We start from the raw sequence: 24130 nt of genomic DNA, 5'->3' as shown, positions 1-24130 counted from the left end.
GAAGCTCTCATAAATGGGTCGCACGGCTGAAGATACCAGATATTATACAGCAAAGAATTAAACCTTTTGCACAGCCATTGCAGTAACCACATCTCCATCACGAACCTCAGGGGGCCCATCAGCCTCCATTCATCAGCGAGCCGGCTTACAATACATAAACAGTTCCATGTCCAGATTTGATTTAGTTGATTTAGTCATTAATTAGGCCTAAAATTTAGTACCAAATACCGGATTTGGCAGGGGCCACTGCCGGCATGGCAGTGGCTTCTCTAACACTTACTACATGTCTCACCTGCAGATATTAATGTCCAAATTCGGTGATTCCAAAGCCAAAAGATAAAATATATTAAGCTAAAAACTCTTCCTGCTGGACTTTAAGACAGCTACAAACGGAATGAATCAAAAAGGACGCGGCGCCAAAATCCTGGGGAATATCTGAACGCTGATTGGCTAGGCGCGGCAACTTCCAGCAAGGTTGACTCCGCCCCTATTTGAGGGCGCACTAATCGTGCCAGGGCAGTGCGGACGTCATTGTAGTTGTTTATGTTGAAATTTAAGGCCTACTTGTAATTATTATCTGATCATGCTGAATTTTAAGGTCTACATTTATTAAAGGATTGTTTAGTTAATACCAGCACATTTATGCCACACGTTAATATAGTAATATAATAAGCCTATGACATATTTAAAATAAGGGGGAAAAAGCAGCTTCATTACACTCTTCCCAACCGGGCGGAAGATTATTTCCAGGGGGAAATAATCTGACACACTACAAACAAATAAAAATAATGAAGCGACTTTCTGAACCAGTAAGACTCACATGAAATCCTTATATCAGGTACATCAACTGTACACCATACTGCAATCTATGAGGTTACTTCTACTACACACAGGTTAACTCACGCAGAGCTTATTTCCCACTGCCAGTACGTTTTAGTACAGAAGCTTAACCTTCGTGCATCCTATTTTCTTCAAAACACACAGTAGAAAATCCTCATAGATCCACCATAAATGTCAACTGACGTACCTATACATTACGATGACTCTGACCATATCCCAACTTACCAAAAGGTCTCTGAAGTTTAAATTTGTCTCGGAAGTTTCATTCATTCATAAATTCATAACACCGCTTTGATTACATTGGCAATACGGTCAAAGGTCATCTACACGGATTTTTAAAAATAGAAACATTTTATTTTATGCGAACATTCTAAATTTTATTTTTATTTCTTAAAACCAACAATTGAACCACTTGAATTTCTTCAAGATTTCTCAAAACATTGCAAATCTTTTGCAATAAAAAAATTGTCATACCTATTATGGCTGAAGAATGAAAACCTATAAGGGTTTAGAGAAATTTGGCCTTTGACAACAAATAGAAATTGGAATTGTCAAAACTTTTCTTTTTAAAGAATTTTTGCTGATACCCATGTTTGTTTTTTTTAAACACAACTACCAATACATACTGGGAGCATAAACATGTCTCGCACCTATAAACTGCGTCTAGACACGCGCAGTAACGCGTATTACGCGATCTTTATAAAAATCAGCGCCAGAAAATTTTTAGGAAACGCCATTTTGGCAAGGTTAAATTTGAAAATCAGACATATTAAATTTTTGTTTCAATGAAAATTCGCGCAAAGACATCTTGTTAAAGGCTAAATATGTAACCAGAACTGATGTGAAACAGCTATAATTCAAGGTCTAAGCAATTTTGCAGTGAAAAGGTAAGTATATTTTAAACAATCCTCGTGCATATATTAAACATTTTTATTCATTTTTTTTTTTTTCTCAGCCATAACTTGAGTGACATACAGTAATGCATAAACCACATAATCTCAACAAAAAAAAACTGGTTATCGCCAAAATTAGACGTTCCCTGGTACACCTGCCTAAAGCAGCAAGTATTCGAAAGTTTAAAGAACTTTCTCGGCACCAATGGGTAACCCAGTATTTTTAAATGTGTTTATATATTTTTTTTTTAAAGGAATTATTAATGCTAGACAGTGGTGGTTGACATGCCAAACAGCACGTATTCAGAATATTATTTTCCTCACAACCTTTACCTACTGTCCGCATTAATATTAAAATCGTGAAATTTTATTCACAAGTAAAATTGGGTTGTTAATCAACAACCATTGTATAGTAGGGACTTAATTAATTTGTTTAACAGAGAATGTCAGTTGATACAAATTTGCTGAATGAAAATTAATATTATTTTTGACTTTTTGTTTTGTTTTTGGTAATCATTTGAAATTGAAAAGACCTAAACTTTGAATTGCCAACTGGCTTATTTTTATTTTTTTCTTCAAAAATTGTGAATGAAAGAAAACAAATTGCTGAAACAGAAATTGTACCGAAATTTTTATTATTTGGCCTATTAAACAAAACGCCTCAAGATAACTGTCTGAACATTCTCTTAAATTCTAAAATTTTACTAACGGGATTTCTTATGTGATCTGTGTTTTTTATGGGGACGCTCATATTCTTCTATAGGTTTCTCCATCTCTTCTACCACGCTTGTATATTTCGTACCGTCCGGCAGGGTCACGCTCTCGGTTATTTTGCGTTAGGTCACGCCCCCGACCAGCAGACTTGGGTCTTCCCAAAGTCTCTGGATAGTTGGGTCGCGGGCGGCTTCCATCCGAGCTTCTTGGACTATATCACCTGTCCGCGTGCCTGCCGGAGGCATCTCCCGAAGAGTGGGGGGAATTGGAGCGCGAATTTGTTGATTACCGTGGGCGTTGGTGTTTGTGCTTGGCCAGCTTGGGGTTTCTGTAGTAACGCCTACCGGGCCCGGAGCTGGTAGAACCTCAGTAGCGGGTGTGATGGGCCACGGTTCTGCTTGTGCTTGGTATCCCTCATAGTAGGATGCGCTAGTTGATGTGGTAAAATCCTCCTCTGGGAATACTGCCTCCACCACTTCTGCCAGGTCAGGAAGTTGCTCTACCGGATTATAAGTCAAGTTAACCATATGAGGGTGATGTTCCTTTTCATGTCTTCGTACTCTTTGCTCTTTAATATGCGTAAAGTGTGGGCAGTAAGAGCAACGATAGTTCACTTTGTGACTCTTAATATGAGCCCTTAACGCTTTCCGGTCTGTCGTCTCGAACTTGTCGCATTTGAAGCACTTCAAATATTGTACACCACCATTCACAGGCGACGGTTCTAACCGTAACGGCATTCTAAAAAAACACACACAACAATTTTATTTAGATGAGGATAATCCCTCATATTTATTTTGATGAGGATAAACCCTCATATTTTTATTTTTATTTTATATACCAAGGGGCTGAGAAAACCACACAAACGCCTTTCTGAGACGTTTTATTTTTTTATTTTTTTTATCAAGCTTTATTTTAGTCACTTCCTGCTCATATTTAGGCCTAGTAAAAGACACGACATATTTATAATTTTATACGAGGTATACAGTAGGCCTGGTAATCTGCTATTGACTGATCCCATACCACTGGGGTTTCTTTATCACTCGTCCCCCTTTTGACCGGGTTTCTGGGACATTAGCAGTCATAGGCCTAATGTCTTTAGGCTCATCAAAGAAATCGTCGATTTCTTCATTTCTAGATTCAGATAGGTCTAGTTTGAGTTTTCCCACGTTTACCACTATGTTCCTTCCTCCTGGGTTTAACTCAATACGGTATAAAATGTGATTAATTTGTTCCACTATGGTGTATGGACCTTCCCAGAAAGATTGTAATTTTGGGCACACTCCCTTCTTTTTGGCAGGCCTAAAATACCAGACTTTTTCACCAACAGAGAATATCGCTTGTCGACCTTCAGGTGCACACTTTTTGTCGTGATGTTTTTTCTGTTTTAAACTGGCCTTTTTGTTATTTCGTCTCGTGGCACAGTGTACTTGGTGCATGAAATCACGTTGTTGTTCGACATACTCATTAAGGTCTACTGGATTTTCTCTGTTAATGTGATTATTCTGACCAATGATCAAGTCTACGGGCAACTTCACATTTCTACCGAGAAATACCTCATTGGGTGTAAACCCAGTGCTACTTTGCACCGACGATCGATAGGCCATATTTACATACGGGAGATGAAGGTCCCAATCTTTCTGATTTTTCTGAGTGTATAATTTGAGTGAATGTTGTAAGGTTCTGTTCCATCTTTCCACAAAACCGTTCCCTGACGGGTGGAAACTAGTGGTTCTACTCTTACGTACACCTAGCATCTCACATAAATGACTGAAAAGTTTACTTTCAAAATTGGAGCCTTGATCCGAATGTATCTGTTTTGGAACTCCAAATATACTTATAACATTGTCAATTAGTACTTGGGCAATAGTGCTGGCCTCTTGATTTGGCAAGGGTATAGAAGTCAACCACTTGGAGAAATGATCTCCAATACATAATACGAAACGATTACCACGATCCGTGATGGGCAACGGGCCCAATACGTCAATTTCTAATCGTTCCATCGGGGCATCAACATTGTGGAGTGTCATGGAGGGTTTTACGTATTTTGTGGGTTTTAGCTTTTGTATGCATTTGGGACATTTTCGGACCCACTCAACGACCTCCCGATGTTGCCCCACCCAAAAGTACCGTTCCTTAACACGCTCGAGTGTTTTGTCTTGACCCAAATGCCCAGAACATCTCGCATCGTGCAATTGTCGTAAGGCGCCTTTACGCAATTTTTCAGGTAACACTAATAATGGCTTTCTTTTCCAGGGATCCCTATTTACTCGGACTAGACACAACAGACCTTCCGCCGTTAATATAAAGTCCTCCCAATGTTCCCAATATTTCAAAAAAATCGGGCTACGAGTACTCACTTCTTCCCATTTCGGTTTCTGAGTACTCTCGGTAAAACATCTATACACTTCCCCAATTTCTGGGTCTTCTAATTGACATTGTTTAAGTTCCTCGTTACTAAAGCTCTGAATAAATGAGTCATTATTTCTGGCTTTATTTGACTTGTTAACTTTTCTCACTTTTTCAGTGGATTTGTCAGATATAGGTAGTTTGGCTGTTCTAGTTTTTGATTTCTCAGATTTTGATTTTCTGCCTTTCTTGTTTTTGGCTACATGTACCGGTTTTTCGACCATATTTTTGACCATCCTTTCACATTGAACACAGTTGTGTCCATCGCACGGTCTTCTAGAGAGACCATCTGCATTTCCGTGAAATCTACCTGGTCGGTACTCTATGTCAAATTGATATTGGCCCAGTACTTCAATCCAACGTGCCAATTGGCCTTCCGGGGATTTGAATTGAGTAATCCACCTTAAGCTACTGTGGTCAGTTCTAATCAAAAACTTTTTACCTAGCAAATAATGACGGAAATGTTTCACAGCTACAATTATAGCGAGTAATTCTCTTCGGGTGGTACAGTAATTTCTCTCTGATTTGTTTAAGGTTTTGCTATAAAAAGCTATTACTTTCTCTTCATCATTTTGAATTTGGCTGAGCACGCATCCCAGACCTACAGCGCTTGCATCACAATCGATTATAAAAGGGTCGGTCTCATTTGGGTATGCCAATATTGGACTAGAAGTTAGGGCGTTCTTCAGGGTTTGAAACGCTTCCTGAGCCTCCTCATTCCATATGAATGGTCTGTTTTTCTCTGTGAGAAGAAATAATGGCTTGGCAATTTGGGCAAAATCTTTCACGAATTTGCGGTAATAAGAGCAAGTCCCCAAAAAACTACGCACTTCTGTTAAATTTCCAGGGACTGGCCAATCTACTACAGCTTGGACTTTTGATGGACATGTATGAATGCCATCCTCAGATACTTCAAAGCCTAGGTATTGTACTTTCTTTTGGAATAGGCAGCACTTGCCAGGGTTTAACTTTAAGCCAGCATTAGCTAGTCTTTGAAAGACAGTGTCTAGTCTCACCACCGCTTCGTCAAACGTTTTCGAAAATACAATCAAGTCGTCCAAATATATCAAACATATATTCCACTGTAAATTGGACATGATCTTCGTCATTAATTTCACAAAGCTTGCGGGGGCTCCATTTAATCCGAAACACAATTTTCGAAACTGAAAACTGCCTAGCGAAGTATTTATAGCCGTAATGGGGCGTGACTCTGGTTCAATACCCATCTGCCAATATCCAGACTGAAGGTCTAACGTGGAAAAATATTTAGCTCCTGATAAACAGTCTAAAGTTTCGTCAATACGAGGCATTGCTATGGCCTCCGGTGTCACAAGTTCGTTGACTTTCCGGAAGTCACAACAGTATCTGTACTCTGTCTTATTGGGGTCTTTACTTTTCTTTTTGACTAGAACGCAGTTGGAAGCCCAAGGACTGTTAGCTTCTTCAATTATACCATGTTCGAGCATTTCTCTAACTTGCTGTCGTTCAATTTCTCGTTGATGAATTGGTAACCTACGTGGTGCTTGTTTTATAGGTCTTGCATCACCTACATCTATCTTATGCTGCACCACTTCGGTATATCCTAAATCATGCTTATTTTTGGCAAATATGGACTCGTGCTTTAATAAAAGCTTCTTTAGTTTGTCTTTCTGAAATGTATCTAAACCTTCGCTCGACTCTTTGTAAAGGTCTCGGAGGTGCTCAGGTATAGTTTCAGTTTGGTCATGTTTGGCGTTTTCAACTTGGTCAGATTTAATAGAATTACAATGTACATTTTCATTCTGATTGGTTTCTGATAACTGAATTATGTCTGACTCTGAAATAGGCTCACAAGTAGCAATTATCATATCTTTATAGATTCTCTGAATTTCATCACTTGGATTAAGCATCCTTATCACTACGTTTTCTGATCCCGTATTTACAACTCCTTTAGCCATGAGTACTTCTTCATATTTCTCAGTGAACTCAAAGGTAGGCTGAACAACTCCGCATGTATTATTGGGAAGAAAATCTACAAAGTGCGCGGGAATAAGCATTTCACTCTCAGGAGGCAATATCACATCAAGATTGCTAGCTATACGACAACATTGGTTTTCATTGAACTCGTCAACGTCATACGGTGATTTGGGTAACTCCCCAAATTGTAACTCACCACTGGCTAGATCTAAACAACAGCCATGATGTGCTAAGAAATCGTAGCCCAATATACCATTTTCATCTATTTCGGCTACCCATATCGGATGCTCAATGGTTTTGTTATTTACCTCTAATTTGAAAATGCCTTTCCCTTTACACTTCAAATTTTCACCGTTGGCGGTCGTCATTGAAATGTGGTCATCTAATTTAAGCGGAGGTTTATGTGTGACAGGAATTTGTTCATAAATACTGGGATTCATAATAGTAACTGACGATCCAGAATCAATTAACAAAGATAAATCTACCCCTTGAACCTTTCCTGAAATATATGCGCCATCTTTTCTCAATTCAATGTTTTCATTCATTGCAAAGGGTCTTTCCAAATGGTTACCCGGTGTCGAACTCTGACCCTCGAGATCGACTTGCTCTAGTTTTTTTGATAATTTACTCTCTGATTTCTATGTGGGCAGTTTCTTTGGAAATGACCTTCCTCGTGGCAAAAGTAACATTTAAGTTTGATGTGACCTGGAGATGGTCCATTGACATGACGGGTTTGGCCAGAAAATCCAGATGACTGATTTTTGTTCATCATGAATACCAGTCTATCAATTTGACTCTGAATGTGGGACACTCTCGCTTCAAGTTCTCCTTGTTTACGGGTAGCAGTTGCATCCGGGATTTCTGATTGGATAGATCGACAAACCGCTGCTGACTTTTTACCCCCCATTTTTGGGTGTCCATTTTCTTCACGAGCAGCAAGTTTAATTGCAGTGCGGATTGCTTCATCAAGGGTGTCAGGTTCTTTGAACTGTACCATATACTGAACATGAGGATCTCTAATTGCTTTCATGAAGTGATCTTTGGACATCTGCTCCAACATGTCATATGAAGCATTGGGGTAAGCATTTCGTACCATGCGACGAATACCATAAGCCAAATCTGGGAAATCTTCGTTTGGTTTCTGAACTTTGCTCCACAACAGTGTCTTAAAGATCTCCTCTTTCCTACTAGGCCCAAAACGATCTTCCATACATTGGACTAGACCTTCAAAGGTATCACGCTTACTAACATCTATATCCCCCAAAATCTCACGAGCAACACCGTCCAAAGATCCTCCTAAATGCAACAATTTTTCCTCCTCAGCCCACCCATTTAATTTCGCAATCATTCTGAACTGTATCAGGTAATCAGGCCAGGAAGAAGTACCATCGTAAGTTCGTGGCTTACTTTCAGTTTTTCTGCGATTTGGTCTAGATTCAGAAGGCCTGGGTGGAGTTGGGTTACTAGAGATCTGCTGGGTATTTTGATCTCTTTTGGAGACGAGCTCTAACTGAGATAGACTTTCTCTTATTTCTTTGACCATACCAGCAAGATCGTTACCTTGATCACCACCAGCCCATTCATGAAGGGCACTCGCATCTTCAAAAGGGACTTCCTCTTCCTCCTCTTGAACCTGAGGAATGGAATGGCTCACAGTCTCTGTGTTCTTTCTACGCACAGAACCATCAGATAGACCATCTCTATTTTCTTGGTCATTAGAAGGACCAGGGGTTTGCCTGACAGGGGCTGGGGGACGATTTGTCGCTCCATTTGCAGAGCTAGCGCTCGCACCTTCTTGCTCTGTGATTTGTTCATTTGAGGGCTGATTACTAGCTGCTCCTACTTGCTTCCCCGATCGTAAAGTCACGTTACTTTCTTGAATTTCCATGTTTCCCAATTTTGCCGATAACTTTCCTTTAAAAAAAAAAAGAATAGACCTTTCGTAAAATATATTTGCTTAATTTTAAATTCAACGTTAAATTTTCTCTTATTTAACAAATTTCATCTATGTACACGTTTCTTTAGGGGTCAGGAAGGGTTTATTTATTTATTTAATTATTTTCTTTTTATAACAAGACACAACAACACCGCATACCGTTGTTTACTTCATCTTGCAAATTTATCTGACAGTTATGATCAAACAAGAAATTTTGTCCTAAGATACCATTGATAGGAGTATTTGCTATCCATATTTCTTGCTTATACTCGGTTCCATTTAATTTTATAGCAAATTTCCCGACACCTACTGTTTGAACACGTTGTCCTTCCATTAGGACCAAAACTTTTTGAATAGGCTCTAATACGGGCCGTTTATCTACATTGATTTGTTCAAACACATGATTATTAATTATGGAGACTGATGCCCCCGTGTCAATTATCCATTTTAACGGAACATCCTGAATTTTGCCATCCACCATCGGAGTTGCACGTAAGCTTTGGTAGGGCATTACATTTTGACAGATCGCTCTTCCGTATCCATTTTCACCAGATTGGAAAGTTGATATCCTGGTTCGGTGCGTTCTCACAAAACTCTCCATTTTCCTACTGCAGATATTAAAAAATAAATAAATTTGAGGTCAATTTTCTTAGGAAAGAAGATTTATCCTGCCGCGCTACGCCAGTGTAACAGGAAAACCGGTAGGGGATTGTGAGAATAATATGAGGGCGGTAGACCATTTTTACGGACGGGACGGACCCGTGCTGGGGTCACAATGACATGTAAATGGACGGCCTAATTACTAGTAAAGCAGACGAAACACAAGATGTAGAATGTTCACAGTCATATTTCTCTTTTGTCACTGGATAACATCAACAGCAATAGCTGTCTATACATAGTTGTAGTCAAAGCCGTAAGTTAATACAATGTTTTTGGTGTGGATTTACATGCTGTAATGACATGAATGAGGGATAGAAATGACAAGGCATTTATACATAAGCTTACAAAGGACAAATGCCTACCTGTTATTTATGCCTAAAGTTTAGTGCAACCTAGCAAGAAACAGAAAGGAGTCTTTAAAAAGAGTGTGTTATTTTTAACACCAAATTACGAGCACCAGGCCAGCAGACCTCAAGCAATAAACACCTATACTAAAACACGCATAAATCCTCACGCGGTTCATACCTTAAACATGCGTGCATACAATATTGAATTAATGATAATTTGGCAAGACTCCATTTGCGTTAATGCGGGTTGTTTATTATTTTAGATGTTCAAATGTTGACACAGGAAGATTTTGATTTATAATAATGAGGGGGATGTTATTTAGCTTAAAAGTACATGGCTCGGTTCTGTGACAGAGATATGGTTCACTACAATGGCTGAGGTAAAAGCTTAACCGATGCACGCACACTGCATAGGCCAAACGGTCTATGCTAAGCTTAAACCAAATATTAAAAACCCTGGTTAACCTTTGCTTCATCCAGCAGTATCAGTCATCTTAAATGTGCATTGACACCTTGGAGCAAAGAAGCTCTCATAAATGGGTCGCACGGCTGAAGATACCAGATATTATACAGCAAAGAATTAAACCTTTTGCACAGCCATTGCAGTAACCACATCTCCATCACGAACCTCAGGGGGGCCCATCAGCCTCCATTCATCAGCGAGCCGGCTTACAATACATAAACAGTTACATGTCCAGATTTGATTTAGTTGATTTAGTCATTAATTAGGCCTAAAATTTAGTACCAAATACCGGATTTGGCAGGGGCCACTGCCGGCATGGCAGTGGCTTCTCTAACACTTACTACATGTCTCACCTGCAGATATTAATGTCCAAATTCGGTGATTCCAAAGCCAAAAAGATAAAATATATTAAGCTAAAAACTCTTCCTGCTGGACTTTAAGACAGCTACAAACGGAATGAATCAAAAAGGACGCGGCGCCAAAATCCTGGGGAATATCTGAACGCTGATTGGCTAGGCGCGGCAACTTCCAGCAAGGTTGACTCCGCCCCTATTTGAGGGCGCACTAATCGTGCCAGGGCAGTGCGGACGTCATTGTAGTTGTTTATGTTGAAATTTAAGGCCTACTTGTAATTATTATCTGATCATGCTGAATTTTAAGGTCTACATTTATTAAAGGATTGTTTAGTTAATACCAGCACATTTATGCCACACGTTAATATAGTAATATAATAAGCCTATGACATATTTAAAATAAGGGGGAAAAAGCAGCTTCATTACACTATGGAGGGGATTTTCAGCGCACATGCGCCGAAAATCCGTCAGTGGATTCCCTGCGACCTCGCACAGAATAACTCCACCGGCATTATATACGGAGGGGAATTTCTGCGCACGTCCGCCGAGAATCCGTCAGTGGGTATTAAGATACAAGAAATATAACAAATAAAAAAAAAGTATAATAAATAATCATCGTACATGCACTGAAAGTAATGTTTTAATCCTAAGGTAGACCTAATCGTCTCAGATTATATCGTGCGCCAAAAATCCGTCAGTGGATTCCCTGTGACTGTGCGCAGAATTAATTCCACCGGCGCTATAGACGAATCCATTTTCACGCATTCCTACACCTCAATGGCAGCCATAGCTGGGTCCCCTTAGGTGTATTCCACCTAAAATGTGAAATGACATGGCCTTGGCGGGGATATTAAACTGCATTCCATCACCTGTGTTACACATACACCCCTACACAAAAGAATGATAAAGGTTTACAACACAATACTATTCAACACCAATTTTTAAGCGGATTTAATCCACCCAATTCGGCAGTAACAACACCAGTTTGGTGCAAACGGGACCCAGTAATGGCCGCCTGAATTCTGACTATCACTTGGCTTGTTGGATTTGTTTATATATGGAGGGAGTTTCTGCCACGTGCTTGCAGAAAATCCGACTGTGGATTCATTGGCATTTGCGCCCACCGTGTGCAGTTAATCCACTATTGGAAGTTCTGCGTAGGGGTCGCAGAAGATCCACTGGTGGATCATGGGGATACATACAATTCTGTGAGAGATTATCAGAAATTTCTCCAAAATTTTTGAAAAAAGGGGGTCTTTTGGTAACGGGAAAACAAAAAAGGGGGTCATTGGGGGAGAGGGAGTTCGGTAAAATAAAAAGGGGGTTCATTGGGTGAGACGGAGTTGAAAAATGGGGGTCAATGTGGCCGCACATCCCTGTCACCCATTTATTAGTGAGTGCCCCACCCCGGAAGAAACTAGTTCGAACTGTCAGTGAGTTTGCACGGCTGCATCGTCAGCATGGGTACAAATTGCCCTTTACCTGTGTGTATACGATACGCCTGCGGAATTATGGTAACAACACACAATTTGATGCTGCCACTGCAAAATTGTTACTCTCAACTTCAGAAGAGAAGCACTATAATGCCTTGTACTATACTTTGTTCAGCTTATACTTGGTAAAAACAAGATGCATAAACATCTTATATTGATATAGAATGGCATGCACATGGTCGGGCGAAGCACCTATGCTAGTTGCACATAAACAAGTGTAAGTAAGCTAGTCATTCTTGCAAATTATAAGCCAAACAAAGTAGATGTTCTATCATGCTACGTACAAAGATCCAAGATCAGAAAGCCATGTATGTACCAATCACAGGTATAAAAGGTTTGGAAAATCAACATTATTCGCTACTTGCATGGTTCCGCCATAGTGTACAATGTACAGGGGAGAGCCTCGAACTGGCAGCATACATGAATGGGAATTGTTGTATAACATTCTGCGTAAGGTTATGTAATTCTTCCTTTCATGTATGTTCAAGGCTCTCCCTGTACATTGTGCACTATGGCGGAACCATGCAAGTAGCTTAATAATGTTGATTTTCCAAACCTTTTATACCTGTGATTGGTACATACATGGCTGTAGTCAAAATAAGTTCATATTCTATACAATTTGTACAATATAAGCTATTAAAGTCAAAATAAAACAGAATTTGAAAAAGTAGTATGTTGTATTTTGTAATGCATTATGCAATGCTTGTGTCCTTTCCACATTAAGATAGGAAGACCAATGTCCTTGGCATTACTGAGTTCTCTGTATTTACTGCTGACCTGGATAGATAAGACAAAAAAATAATTCATTTCAATTGCTTGTCCTCACCAGGCCCACCCTAATTTTAATAATCTGGAAAACATTTATTCTTTGGTTATTTTTTTTTAAACAGTTTTTTCACACACTTCCAACCTGACATTCAAGATATACTACCTTCGCAAATTGCTCCTGTACTATACCTGCACAGATTGCCCATACGCACATTGTGCATGCGCCGATTGCCCATGTGCATACATGAACTGCACTTATTGCCCCTGTGCAAGTGCAAGCGCATACAGTACCTGCACAGATTTCCCCTCATGGATGTGCAGATACCCCTCAAGCATAAACCACATGCGCAGATTGCACCTGTGAATACCTCACCTGCATATATTGTCCCTGTGCACATTGCGCATGTGTATATTTCATAGATAAATATCCCAAATAGCATATGCCTAGATGTAAAACATGTTTTGGCTTTCTTATTTTAATCGACCAACCCGACCCTGTCTTCCACAGAGAGTGCGAGGACAAGTTTTATTTTTTGCCAAAGGATCATCTAATAGCAAATTCAGCACCAGAAACACCCTGTTAAACCAAAGGTAATTTTCAACTCTTCGCACTTCTCGGTAGTAACTGACATGGTGATCTTGTTCTTCTTTGCAAACAGGGTTGGGGTAGCAAAGGTAATTTTCAGCTCTTCGGTAGTAACTGACATGGTGATCTTGTTCTTCTGCCTGGCTGGCCCTATTAGTCGGAATGAAGCTGCAAAAAAACAAATATTGTAAATTAATTTATTTCAGTGATTCAATTCGTACACAATATTCCAACATGACATTGATAAATATTGATATTTACATGTACTAATAATGAATGTGTATTATTTGTTCGGAGAGAAAGTAGACAAAATAATGCACGCATGCTGATGTTGATGCATCTAATATTCGGGGCTCGTGCATTAGATGCGCCAACATCAGCATAATTGCATTATTTTGCCTAATTTATCCAGCAACAAATACATTAATCTATTTCATACAAGAGAAGAAAAAAACTAAGATTCTTGCTGAAAATACAAATTATCACAGTAAAATATGGGAAAATAGAAACAAATATAAATGCATCAACCCACCCGAAAAATGAATGAATCCTAAGCGATGTGAACGAGCACGAAACGCTGCACGTAGTATGCAGAGTGCACATTATACACAATCAATGCATTTCGCGTACTTTTCTAACAGTTTTTCTGATTGACTGCTTTGATAGGAGTGTATGAAAAGCTTTTGTTGTACTGTGTCACCACAATTGTGCACAATGCCACTAATCAAATATAGCGTAGCATCTCATGGGTGGGGTTCGGGGTCCCTGGAAGCTTGTGGTTTAGCCAGGGGTGACGCTAGTGGGGGTATGGGGGTGCAACACCCTCCATACACAATTTTGTCGGCAAAAATTGGCAGTTGTCGTCAAAACCATGTGATTGTCGGCAAATGTAGTCAAAGCTATGTGATTGTCGGCAAATTGCAAGAGACATAAGATTAAGGGGTACTACACCCTAGAAAATTTGTGTCTATTTTTGCATTTTTCTAAAAACTAATAACACAGTGGTAACTGTTAACTGGTAAAAGTTATGTATATAATAGGGGCAAGGAATCCAATTACTACACTGGAATTTCAGTGACCCAAGACAAGCGGTTTGTTATTTATGATAAGAATTAAGGTACCGCTAGTAGTACCTCGTTTCCTATCATATATACTGAACCGCTTGTCTTGAGTCATTGAAATTTCAGTGTAGTAATTTGATTCCTTGCCCCAATAATATACATAACTTTTATGAGGCAAAAAAAAAAAAGGTTTGTCTCAAAGCTTTATGCTGCGTTTGTAAAATCGCATGCGATTTGACAAAAAAGAAATGCGGAATTTTTTTTTATTTCAAAATTTTTTTTTTTTTAAAGTTTTTTCCAGAAAAAAATCGGTGAAAATCAGACTTTTTATCAAAATACCATGAAAAAGTCGGGAATAAAAACAAAACAAAAACCATTGTGCATTTGTTTTTAAATTTCTCGTGAGGTTTGAGACAAACTTTTTTTTTTTTTTTGGCCTTACCAGTGTGTTATTATTTTTGAGAAAATGCAAAAATAGTCACAAATTTACCACAGGGGTGTAGTACCCCTTAATGTGTTACTGAAATAGTTGTTGTTACGTAATAGACATTGTGAATGTTATAGTAGTTACTAATTAAAAATTGGTCAAAAAATATTTGCGTCTGCAAAACACAGACACCCCCCAATCATATTATTCAGCGACGCCCTGGTTTTGGCCATTGAAAGTGGTATAGGAAGGATCTCCTGGCATGTTTTATGTTTTCAAATATTTCAACAGACATAAAATACACTTCAAAATTGTTAAAAAACTTATTTTTTATATTTTTCTGATTTTTTTTTAAATCAAAGAGTATCATGCACTACTCTGGAACCTATGGCATGCCGCTATTCCTGCTTTAAAACAACAAGTCATTGAAAATACCTCATACACCACCCCCCATCAGGGCTGTCAACTCTCACGCATTGGCCGTGAGTCTCACGCATTGGGTCACTTTCTCACGGTCTCACGCCAAGGTAGTATAATCTCACGCCTAGGAAGTAAATCTCACGCAAAAAGCTGGATAATGAGTAAAATCGCACACATCGTCATGAATAATTTGTTACTCCTAATAACCCCCGCCGCTCACATTATCGAGCACCGTGGCTCAAATAATCGTGGTACAAAATGAACATTGAGTCGGCTAAGCCCGCACGCCTCTGTCTCACGCCAAGCAATTTCAAAAGTTGACAGCCCTGCCCCCCATGGTGATGGTCCTGAATTAAGTAATTATGGAATGCAAAAATATTCGCAGAAATAACTCACCTAAATTGTATCTTTGTTTACAAGTGTCGGTCTTCTCTCTGTCATGTCTTTTCTATGATTTGGACCAGTTCACCAGAGTATATGTTTTCAAAATCTGAAATAATAAATCCATACGTAGTATGTCAATGTCACTCAATGCTGGGTGTCAATTTGTTTGTGTTTTATTATTTCAGTGTTGTGAATATACTAGTACCAGCTAGTATATTCGGCTGAAATTAAAGATAACAAATTTTGTAGGCCTCAAATCCGGGGGGGGGAGGGGCACTAAACTTTAGAAGTGTCGAGTATGTGCCTATCGGCATCATGAAGTAGGGGCCTATCGGGTACAAAACATTATTTTAAAAAGGGGGTTGTTGGGTACAAGCAAATTAAAAAGGGGTTCATTTGGGTATAATATTTTGAAAAAAGATGGTCATTGGGTGTAAGATTTCAAACAGGCGGCGAATGGCATGATCGAGCCAGGAACTTGTGAAACCGCCCGGCCGCATGACATTTTCCATATACTAGGTTAGTTTTGTGGGGTTCATTATCGAACCCCAACGGTTTTAGCTTGTATTTATATTATTTATTTACATAGGCCTATTTGTTTGTGATATTTCAAGCGCTTTTAAAATTTCAAAATAATCCCATTCAATTACACGGTTGATTTATGAAAATTTAGTGAATTTAGAGAATGCAATGCGACCAACACCGGATTTCAAAAAAGGGGTCATCGAGTAGAAAATTTGGAAAAATGGAGCAAAATTCTTGTTCTTGTTCCAAATTTTCCAAATTTCAATACAAATTTGTTTCACATTCTACTAGGCTATGAGAGTAGTAGAGACCATTGCATTCAAAATCTACATGTAGTCGGATTCGCTGAAGCAGTGAAGCATTATGCCGTGAAAAGCAATGTAAGTTCAGAAGTAAACACAGCCGATTACGACAGGCAATATGCGGAGTTAGGGTTCTCTACCGGAAGTCAATTTGTGCCGAAATTACTAAAAACAATGCAAAAAATATGCATATTGCATAACAAAGAATATTGATTAACCTCCGAACTGTATCTATTGTTATGCAAAACGCTTATTGCATTGTGGGAAGGAATTTCGCACAAATTGACTTCGGTATCTAGAGAAACCCTAAACCAAGCATATTGCATCAAAAATGTTGCTAAAATTACACTTCACTCAGCAAAATTTTAGATTGTCCAAAACAGGCAAATCTTGCTCAAAAGATACAGTTGACTAATCGAAATGACTTTCATCCACTTCAATATTAACAGAATAAATAAATTTCTGGTGCAAAAATTGTACTGTTGTCCGACTGAAAAACGATACCAACGCACTTTAGCAAGTAGCATCGAATACGTAACTATCGTGTGCAAATTTGAAGATACTGGAGAACTCTAGCTTTGTATTTGCACAGGATAGTTACGCATTCGATGCTAGAGTGCTTTGCTATCGCTTTTTCGGTCGGACAGCGTGCAAGTTTTTTCACCAGAGGTTATTGATTCTGAATGTCTAAATTTGAATGAAAGTTATTTTGATGAGTCGGCTGTGTTTACTTCTGAACTTCCATTGCTTTACACGGTGTCATGCTTCAGCGAATCCGACTAGATTTTGAATGCAATGGTCTCTAGCCTAGAATGTGAAGCTACATGTATCGGTGAGCAATTTCTTGGCTAGACTTCTCGAGCAAATTCGAAGTTGCAACACGGCCCCAGAGACACTAGCCCAAGGTACTCGCACCTCCATCACTACGATTTCCACTGTCCTTCTCCGTACAAAGGTCTGAGCCTATCTGGTCCAGGGTACACAGTATCAAATTTTATTAACAAAATATCACTTCCTCCTCACATGAAAATAAGACTTTTAAACAAAACATATTTGGTGCATGTGTGAAAATTTAAGGTAAGACTGTAAAATGACCAAATTTCAATTTGTGACTGTGACCGTAGCGATCGTCACCATAACAACATTAATATCTCATAGTCTACAGATAACACGGTGGCCATGGTGGCGAATAAATTTCATTTTTTGCTGTGAAATGCAGATTTAATGAAAAGAGATGCGCAGGAAGTCTTCATAGTGTTACATTGTATTTTTACGGATTATAACCCGGATTATAATCACAAAACTGAACGTATGTGAGTACTTTTGTGAATGCAGGGTGAACCTTTGAAATTACGACATGAGTTCACGGTTCAACTGCCTCAGTGCCTCGTTTTTTCCAATACTATGGAAGTCATGGCCCTATACATGTATGGCGAGGAAGGAACCAATAGGGCCATGATGTGTCGGCTACAGGGACATCAGCTCAAGGGCTGATCTGGGCTTTCCTGTGTATAAATAAAAATGAAATGAAATGAATAATTCTAAAAGTAAATTGTCATATGAAATATGTACAAACTTCAAGTACCGTAGGGCTAGGTACATGTCGACTGGACTGCATAAAATAAAATATGGTTCCTCTTTTGCTCTTTTGTTTGATAAAAAACTCAATGTTGTGTGGTGTTGTGTCTGCATTTATGAGCGACTGGGTTAAGTAACAACACGACGAAAAGACAAATAATTTTAAGCTTACTTTCCTTCATCATCATGTTACTGTTTACATGACGGCATCATGATGATCTACATGTGACTGTCGCTGTCAAGTGTCATAGCTGTGACTGTGTATAATGTACACAGTCGGTGTAGGTAATATAAATCTCCGCCGCCGCAAAGGCAAAGCAAATTTATGCTCCATTCGTTGGCCAAGGCATTTTCAATACGAAAACAGCTGATTGAAAATCAAAAAACATGTAAACACAACAATGGCCTAGTCTCCGCGACCGGCTTGATTCTGCTCACTACAAATACACGTACGTTTTTGCGACATGAAACAGAGACTAGATTGGGCGCATACAATCTGAGACAATCCGCCCAACATGCCCAATGAATCGAACACACGATTTCGCCAAATTTGGCGGCGCTATATAAAAAATCGCGTTCGGACAGGGGTGATTACCGATGCAAAGTTATTAACCTCATTCATAACCGTCACTTTAATCTCTTCACCTTACAAAATAACACCAAATTTTGCTCAAAAGTTTATAAAAATAGATGTTTTTTACATCTTCCCTTTCCAAAAATCGATCAGGCTAAAACAGAACGACCAATAACAAAAGTGCGTATCAGAATCTGTGCAAATATGGTAGCGCGCAATCCAAATACGGCAGCCAGCGCGCGCGCAGTTTGTTGGACGCACAATACGGCGAACGCGGAAGTCAATTGTGTGCGACATTGGAACAATTACGCATTTTGCGGTCAATTGTGAGATATTAATGACCTCGATTTGCGTTCGCGTTTTTGCAAATAATAAAATATGATTGGATCGCACGCATCGCGTTTATTAATGAGGTTATGAATAGTAGGCATAATACCGCTACCAACTTGAGAAGGGAAAAAAAGGGAAAAGAAACAAATATTATGGGAACCTTGTTCACATACCTATGGCTAAGTTGATGATGTAAAGTGCGGCATTGGATTTCCGATTTCGCTTTTGCAAATAAACAGCCAACACCAGAGCATTACCAAGAACTCCTAAAATCGCAACGGCAAGAAGAAACGGCACCTCAAATTCCACATTATTCCAGGCAATCTTTATATCAGAATCACCAAAATCAGTTGAAGATGTGATGGTTGAAAATGAATCTTTGTCATCAACCAAGATCTTGTCAAAAATTGAGACGGTGGAAACCACTTCATTTTCAGAAAAATCTGTAGTTGTAGTCGGAGTATTTTTGGCACTAGTCGAAAGATGTTTGAAATCAGTTGTTGCTAATGCCATGATAACGTTGCACAATAGGACTCTGATCTTATGACTCTTTCCAGTGCCTATCACAACTTTTATAACGATCTATTCAACTGAACCTTACATTGTTATATCATTTGTCTGGTTATATGATCGGATATAACTAATTAATATTCATTGTGATTGAAAATAATTGATACGCCTTTGTGCGATAGCTCATGTAACAAACGGCATAGCAGAAATACAGGGTGTCCCAGAATGATCTATACCGGGAAATGGGAATTGTTTTAGGTATGAATAGCATTACTATTGGTGGCATTGTTTTGAATTAAAGTGCTGTATATTTAGCTTTCTTTTGAATTTTAGATTTTTTAAATTGGACTTTCTAATGTCACAGAATAAGTAGGTGACATGTGTACAGTGTATCATTGCATTGCACATATGGTCGAATCCAACGAAAAGTGTACACGGCATTTTCAGGGCCATAACTTAAAAGTATTAATCAATTGGCATTCGTTTTTGTATTGTGTTTATTCGCCTTGATCATACGCTTCGCGCCATATATAATAAGACCCCCTTCTGTGAATAACTTAGACACAGAGACCCCAAAACATGCTATTTTTACCCAAATATTTCTTAAAGTATTTTTAAAAACATCTAAATCAGTTATGAAACGAAGTCATTGGATTGAATCTAAATTGATTTCCTGAAAGGTGTGTATTCAAAGATTGCCTGTTCAATTTTTCACATATTTGTACATAATTATGAATTTTTGTGATAATTTTTTGAGTGGTATTTTTTTACATTACATACGAATACAATTTTTCATAGCACTAGATATATCTTTAAAAATGGAAATCACTAATAAATGCGCAATTGATACAAGCTTTGATATGTCCAATACTGAAATGCATTGCATTCGGACATCTTTATTATTGTGTTTAGCTGCCAGAAATTCTAAATGGCACAAAGGTACGTTTGGTAAAAAATATGCATTACCTCCGAATACATGTTAAAAGCTGTGCCATTTCCACAAAGTGAGAGAATAGTAAACAATAGTTAAGCAATAGGTGCAGGGTAATACACTCTTTATTTCTACCAAGTTTCAATAACCTGCGTTTAAATATTTCTGAGATGTCAACAATAAAAGCAAGTATTCGTAGGTAAATTTCGGTAACCGAATGTTACCTACGAATACACTTTGTTTATCATGACAGTATTGTGAAACACCGCCATTCATGCCAATGCCCATATTGGTACATAACGAAGGCCTGTATGTTTGCTATCAAATCATATGTCAATGAAAGTTGCGAATTCACATACATGCCCACCATGCAAAACTGAATACGGCTTAATTGGTGAAAAATATGTACTGAAATAGACGACGGTCTGCTCATTTGAAAGAAAAATCAGATTCAAAGAAGATTAGAAGGGATAAATACTTGGATTTGTCAACTGTCATATGTGCTTCATTTTAAATGTTTACCGACCTTCTGGTTTCTTAGTAATTTGTGTCCAAATTGATTTATTCGAAGGTAACTTTTGACGTTTTCGCTAAGGTTACCTACGAATACCATGGAAAAACGACTGTTCTCATTGTCTCATGATCTAGACAACACATTGATGGACCCTGGTATTAAGCTAATTGTAGTTGCCCTCAAACGAAAGGCCACAAGACGTAACTGACTCCAAGATGGACTTCACAAGTCTGCAATAACGGTTTTAAGCGATTTGTGTGCAATTAAGCAAATTAAAGTCACTTTAGTGCCTTTGTTTCTTACTTCAATCCTCTTTCAACCGCTGTGAACCGACATTATTAATACATGATAGGGTCTAAAGTATCAATAAACGCACATAAAGAAAATAATACATTCAAAGTGCTTTATAAAATGAAGCTTTGATTGCGATATCTACCAAAAGTCTAATTCTTACCTACAAATACTGAAATGTTACTTACGAATACAGCATAATACATGACATGTGTAATGAAGTGTCCCTACCAATGGAAATTAATTGTCAAAAACTTTAAGCGGTACCCCAGGACACTATTATTACCCATATACGGATTCATTCAACAATTATTTACTATGTAAAATTGCTGATTAACTACTTGTATATCAAAATGAAGTGGTCAAAATCTTGCTAAAAGCATCAAAAATTGTTTGATCTAAGGTAATAGCATTTATTCATTTGGACGTACCATCTGAAAGAGATCTAAAACTACCATTTTATTAATTCATTACCATAATAGCAAAATTTAAACCTATAAACTCAATATAGATATTGTTAAATCGCTCATGTTACCTACGAATACCCGGGTTTCTTCACCTTTTCATTGTATAAAGCGTTAGGTGTATGCGTATAATTCCTAATATTCTTGAAAACATATATCATACTCGTTCTTATACAATGTGTAAATTGATTCATACTCATTTGATAAATAAAATACAGAAACTGACCTAAACTTCATTTTCAAAAATAAACTAGCATAAATTGACTAAGGTCATATTGATCGCGTTATAAAAATAAAAACAAATATTTTCTGGTTGAGTTAGCATTTTCCTGACACCCTGTGGTCTACATTACACGAAAAAAGCATTAATGGGAATATTCCATTTGTTTTAGGTTGATTAGTATTGCGATAGTGAACGCATCCTAGTGGTATTCGTAGGTAACATTGGGTTTTGATATCACATTTACTATCACACGTCCTGGACTTATTTTTCAAGATTAGTAATGGCTCTTTTGGCTCCTATAAGGCCAATATCTCATTACTCAATGGGCACAAGGAAAACATTGTGGAGACATTTTTATTTCGGACTTTTTATTTTTGGCCCGTGGACACTTTTGGTTGGATTCGACCATATATTGTACCTTTATTCAACCTTATTTGAACTACTAGCGGTCACCCGTCTTTCGCGGTTCGTAAATAAATAAAATTTTACAAATGCATCACCAGCCTCCAAGTTTTAATTTTATTGCGAACAACTCCCTTATTTATTACCGATTGATAAGTCGTTTTATTGAATTCATTTTAATCAACTTCTTCTTTGTTTCCCCCCGTGTTGTCCCCTATCCTCCCGTTCTTTCTACTGTTCCCCCCTTTAGCTCACATCCCTCTTCTCCCTCTTATCCGCTCTGCCTCTTATCTGTCCATAGTATCATGGTTTTAGTACTTCTTCCTAATATCGCCAACCCATGGCACCCATGCACTCCGAGTTTTTATTGCGAACAATTTTACTAACTCCCTAATTTATTACCGATTGATAAGTCATTTTATTTAATTCATTTAAATCAACTTCCCCCCCACGTGTTGTCCCATACCGTTCATCGGTATCCTCCCGTTCTTTCCACTGTTCCCCTTTAGCTCAAATCCTCTTCTCCCTTTTATCCGCTCTGCCTCCTATCTGTTCATAGTATCATTGTTTTATTATTTCTCCTAGTCGACTGCTAAAAACTTTGTGAATGTGAAAGTTTATAATTATAACGGCTAATTTGCATCGCGGATTGTTAAATAATATCGTCAACCCATGGCACCCATTCACTCTCCTCACTCATTTTGAATTTCCTCGTGTTTATCATTCCTACTTGCTTCAGAGGCAGCGTGTTGATACGCGATGTCGCGAGATGACGCGAACTAAAAGATACGCGTTTTCTTGTTTGACGCGCCGTGTTGATACGCAAAGACGCAAGATTTTTTGTTTGACGCGATGCAGTTGTTAGCGGACATAGTAACTGAAGCTCACTATTTTGAGGTCCCTGGATATTTTTTAAAGCAGTTTTTGCTCATTTTTAAACTTTACTCACTAAGTTTGAAAAAAATGAGGTGAATATGCAGCGTAACTCGGTGAATGATTAGGTTTGCAAAAGTGAAATTTGCAGTTGCATCACCACCGTTCGAGTTTTTATCACGAAAAGTTTTGCAACTCGGTAATTTGTTATAGACTAGCGGTCACCCGTCTTTCGCGGTTCGTAAATAAATGCAATTTTCCAAGTGCATCACCACCCTCCGAGTTTTGATGCGAACAATTTTACCAGCTCCCTAATTTATCACCGATTGATCAGTCGTTTCATTTAATTCATTTTAATCAACTTCTTCTTCTGTTGCCCCCCCCCCGTGTTGTCCCCTATCCTCCCGTTCTTTCCACTGTTCCCCCTTTAGCTCACATCCCTCTTCTCTCTCTTATCCGATCTCCTCTTATCTGTCCCTAGTATCATGGTTTTAGTACTTCTTCCTAGTCAACTGCTAAAAATGTGAAACGTAAAATGTACAATTTTAAGTCAGTATAAGTAGGTCCTATCACGGGGTCCTATGCTCAAAAAATTTACAACGGCTATTAATTTGTATTTTTGCCATGTTCGCAAAGTCTGATGGTCACCCATGCATCGCGGATTGTTAAATAATATCACCAACCCATGGCACCCATGCACTCCCCTCACTCATTTTGATTTTCCCGTGCTTAATATTCCCACTTGCTTTAGAGGCAGCGTGTTGACGCGATGTCGCGAGATGACGCGAATTAAATGATACACGTTTTGTTGTTTGGGACGACGCAGTATTTGTTTGTTTGACGCGATGTAGTTATTAGGCGGACATGGTAACTGATGCCCACTATTTTGAGGTCCCTGGATATTTT

The 24130-nt window shown here is 38.5% G+C and overlaps 1 protein-coding gene and 1 long non-coding RNA gene across 2 annotated transcripts in view; both read right to left on the bottom strand.

The window, feature by feature from the left end:
* Positions 1-19529, bottom strand: part of LOC140140129 (allatostatin-A receptor-like) — a 29496-nt gene extending 9967 nt beyond the window's left edge. Inside the window, exon 1 of the mRNA XM_072161969.1 lies at positions 19190-19529. Coding sequence (XP_072018070.1) covers positions 19190-19529 — 340 coding nt within the window. The remainder of the gene's footprint in view (positions 1-19189) is intronic.
* LOC140146104 (uncharacterized) lies at positions 13444-18697 on the bottom strand. Its single transcript, XR_011858188.1, has 3 exons — positions 18285-18697; positions 15720-15813; positions 13444-13583 (listed from the first exon to the last, which is right to left on the bottom strand). It is a non-coding gene; the product is annotated as an uncharacterized lncRNA (long non-coding RNA).
* Positions 19530-24130: the final 4601 nt, after the last annotated feature.

The sequence above is a fragment of the Amphiura filiformis genome, chromosome 2, assembly GCF_039555335.1.
Source record: "Amphiura filiformis chromosome 2, Afil_fr2py, whole genome shotgun sequence".
NCBI lineage: Eukaryota > Metazoa > Echinodermata > Ophiuroidea > Amphilepidida > Amphiuridae > Amphiura > Amphiura filiformis.
The sequence above is the reverse complement of the archived record's forward strand: the minus strand, read 5'-3'. Positions and strand labels throughout refer to the sequence as shown.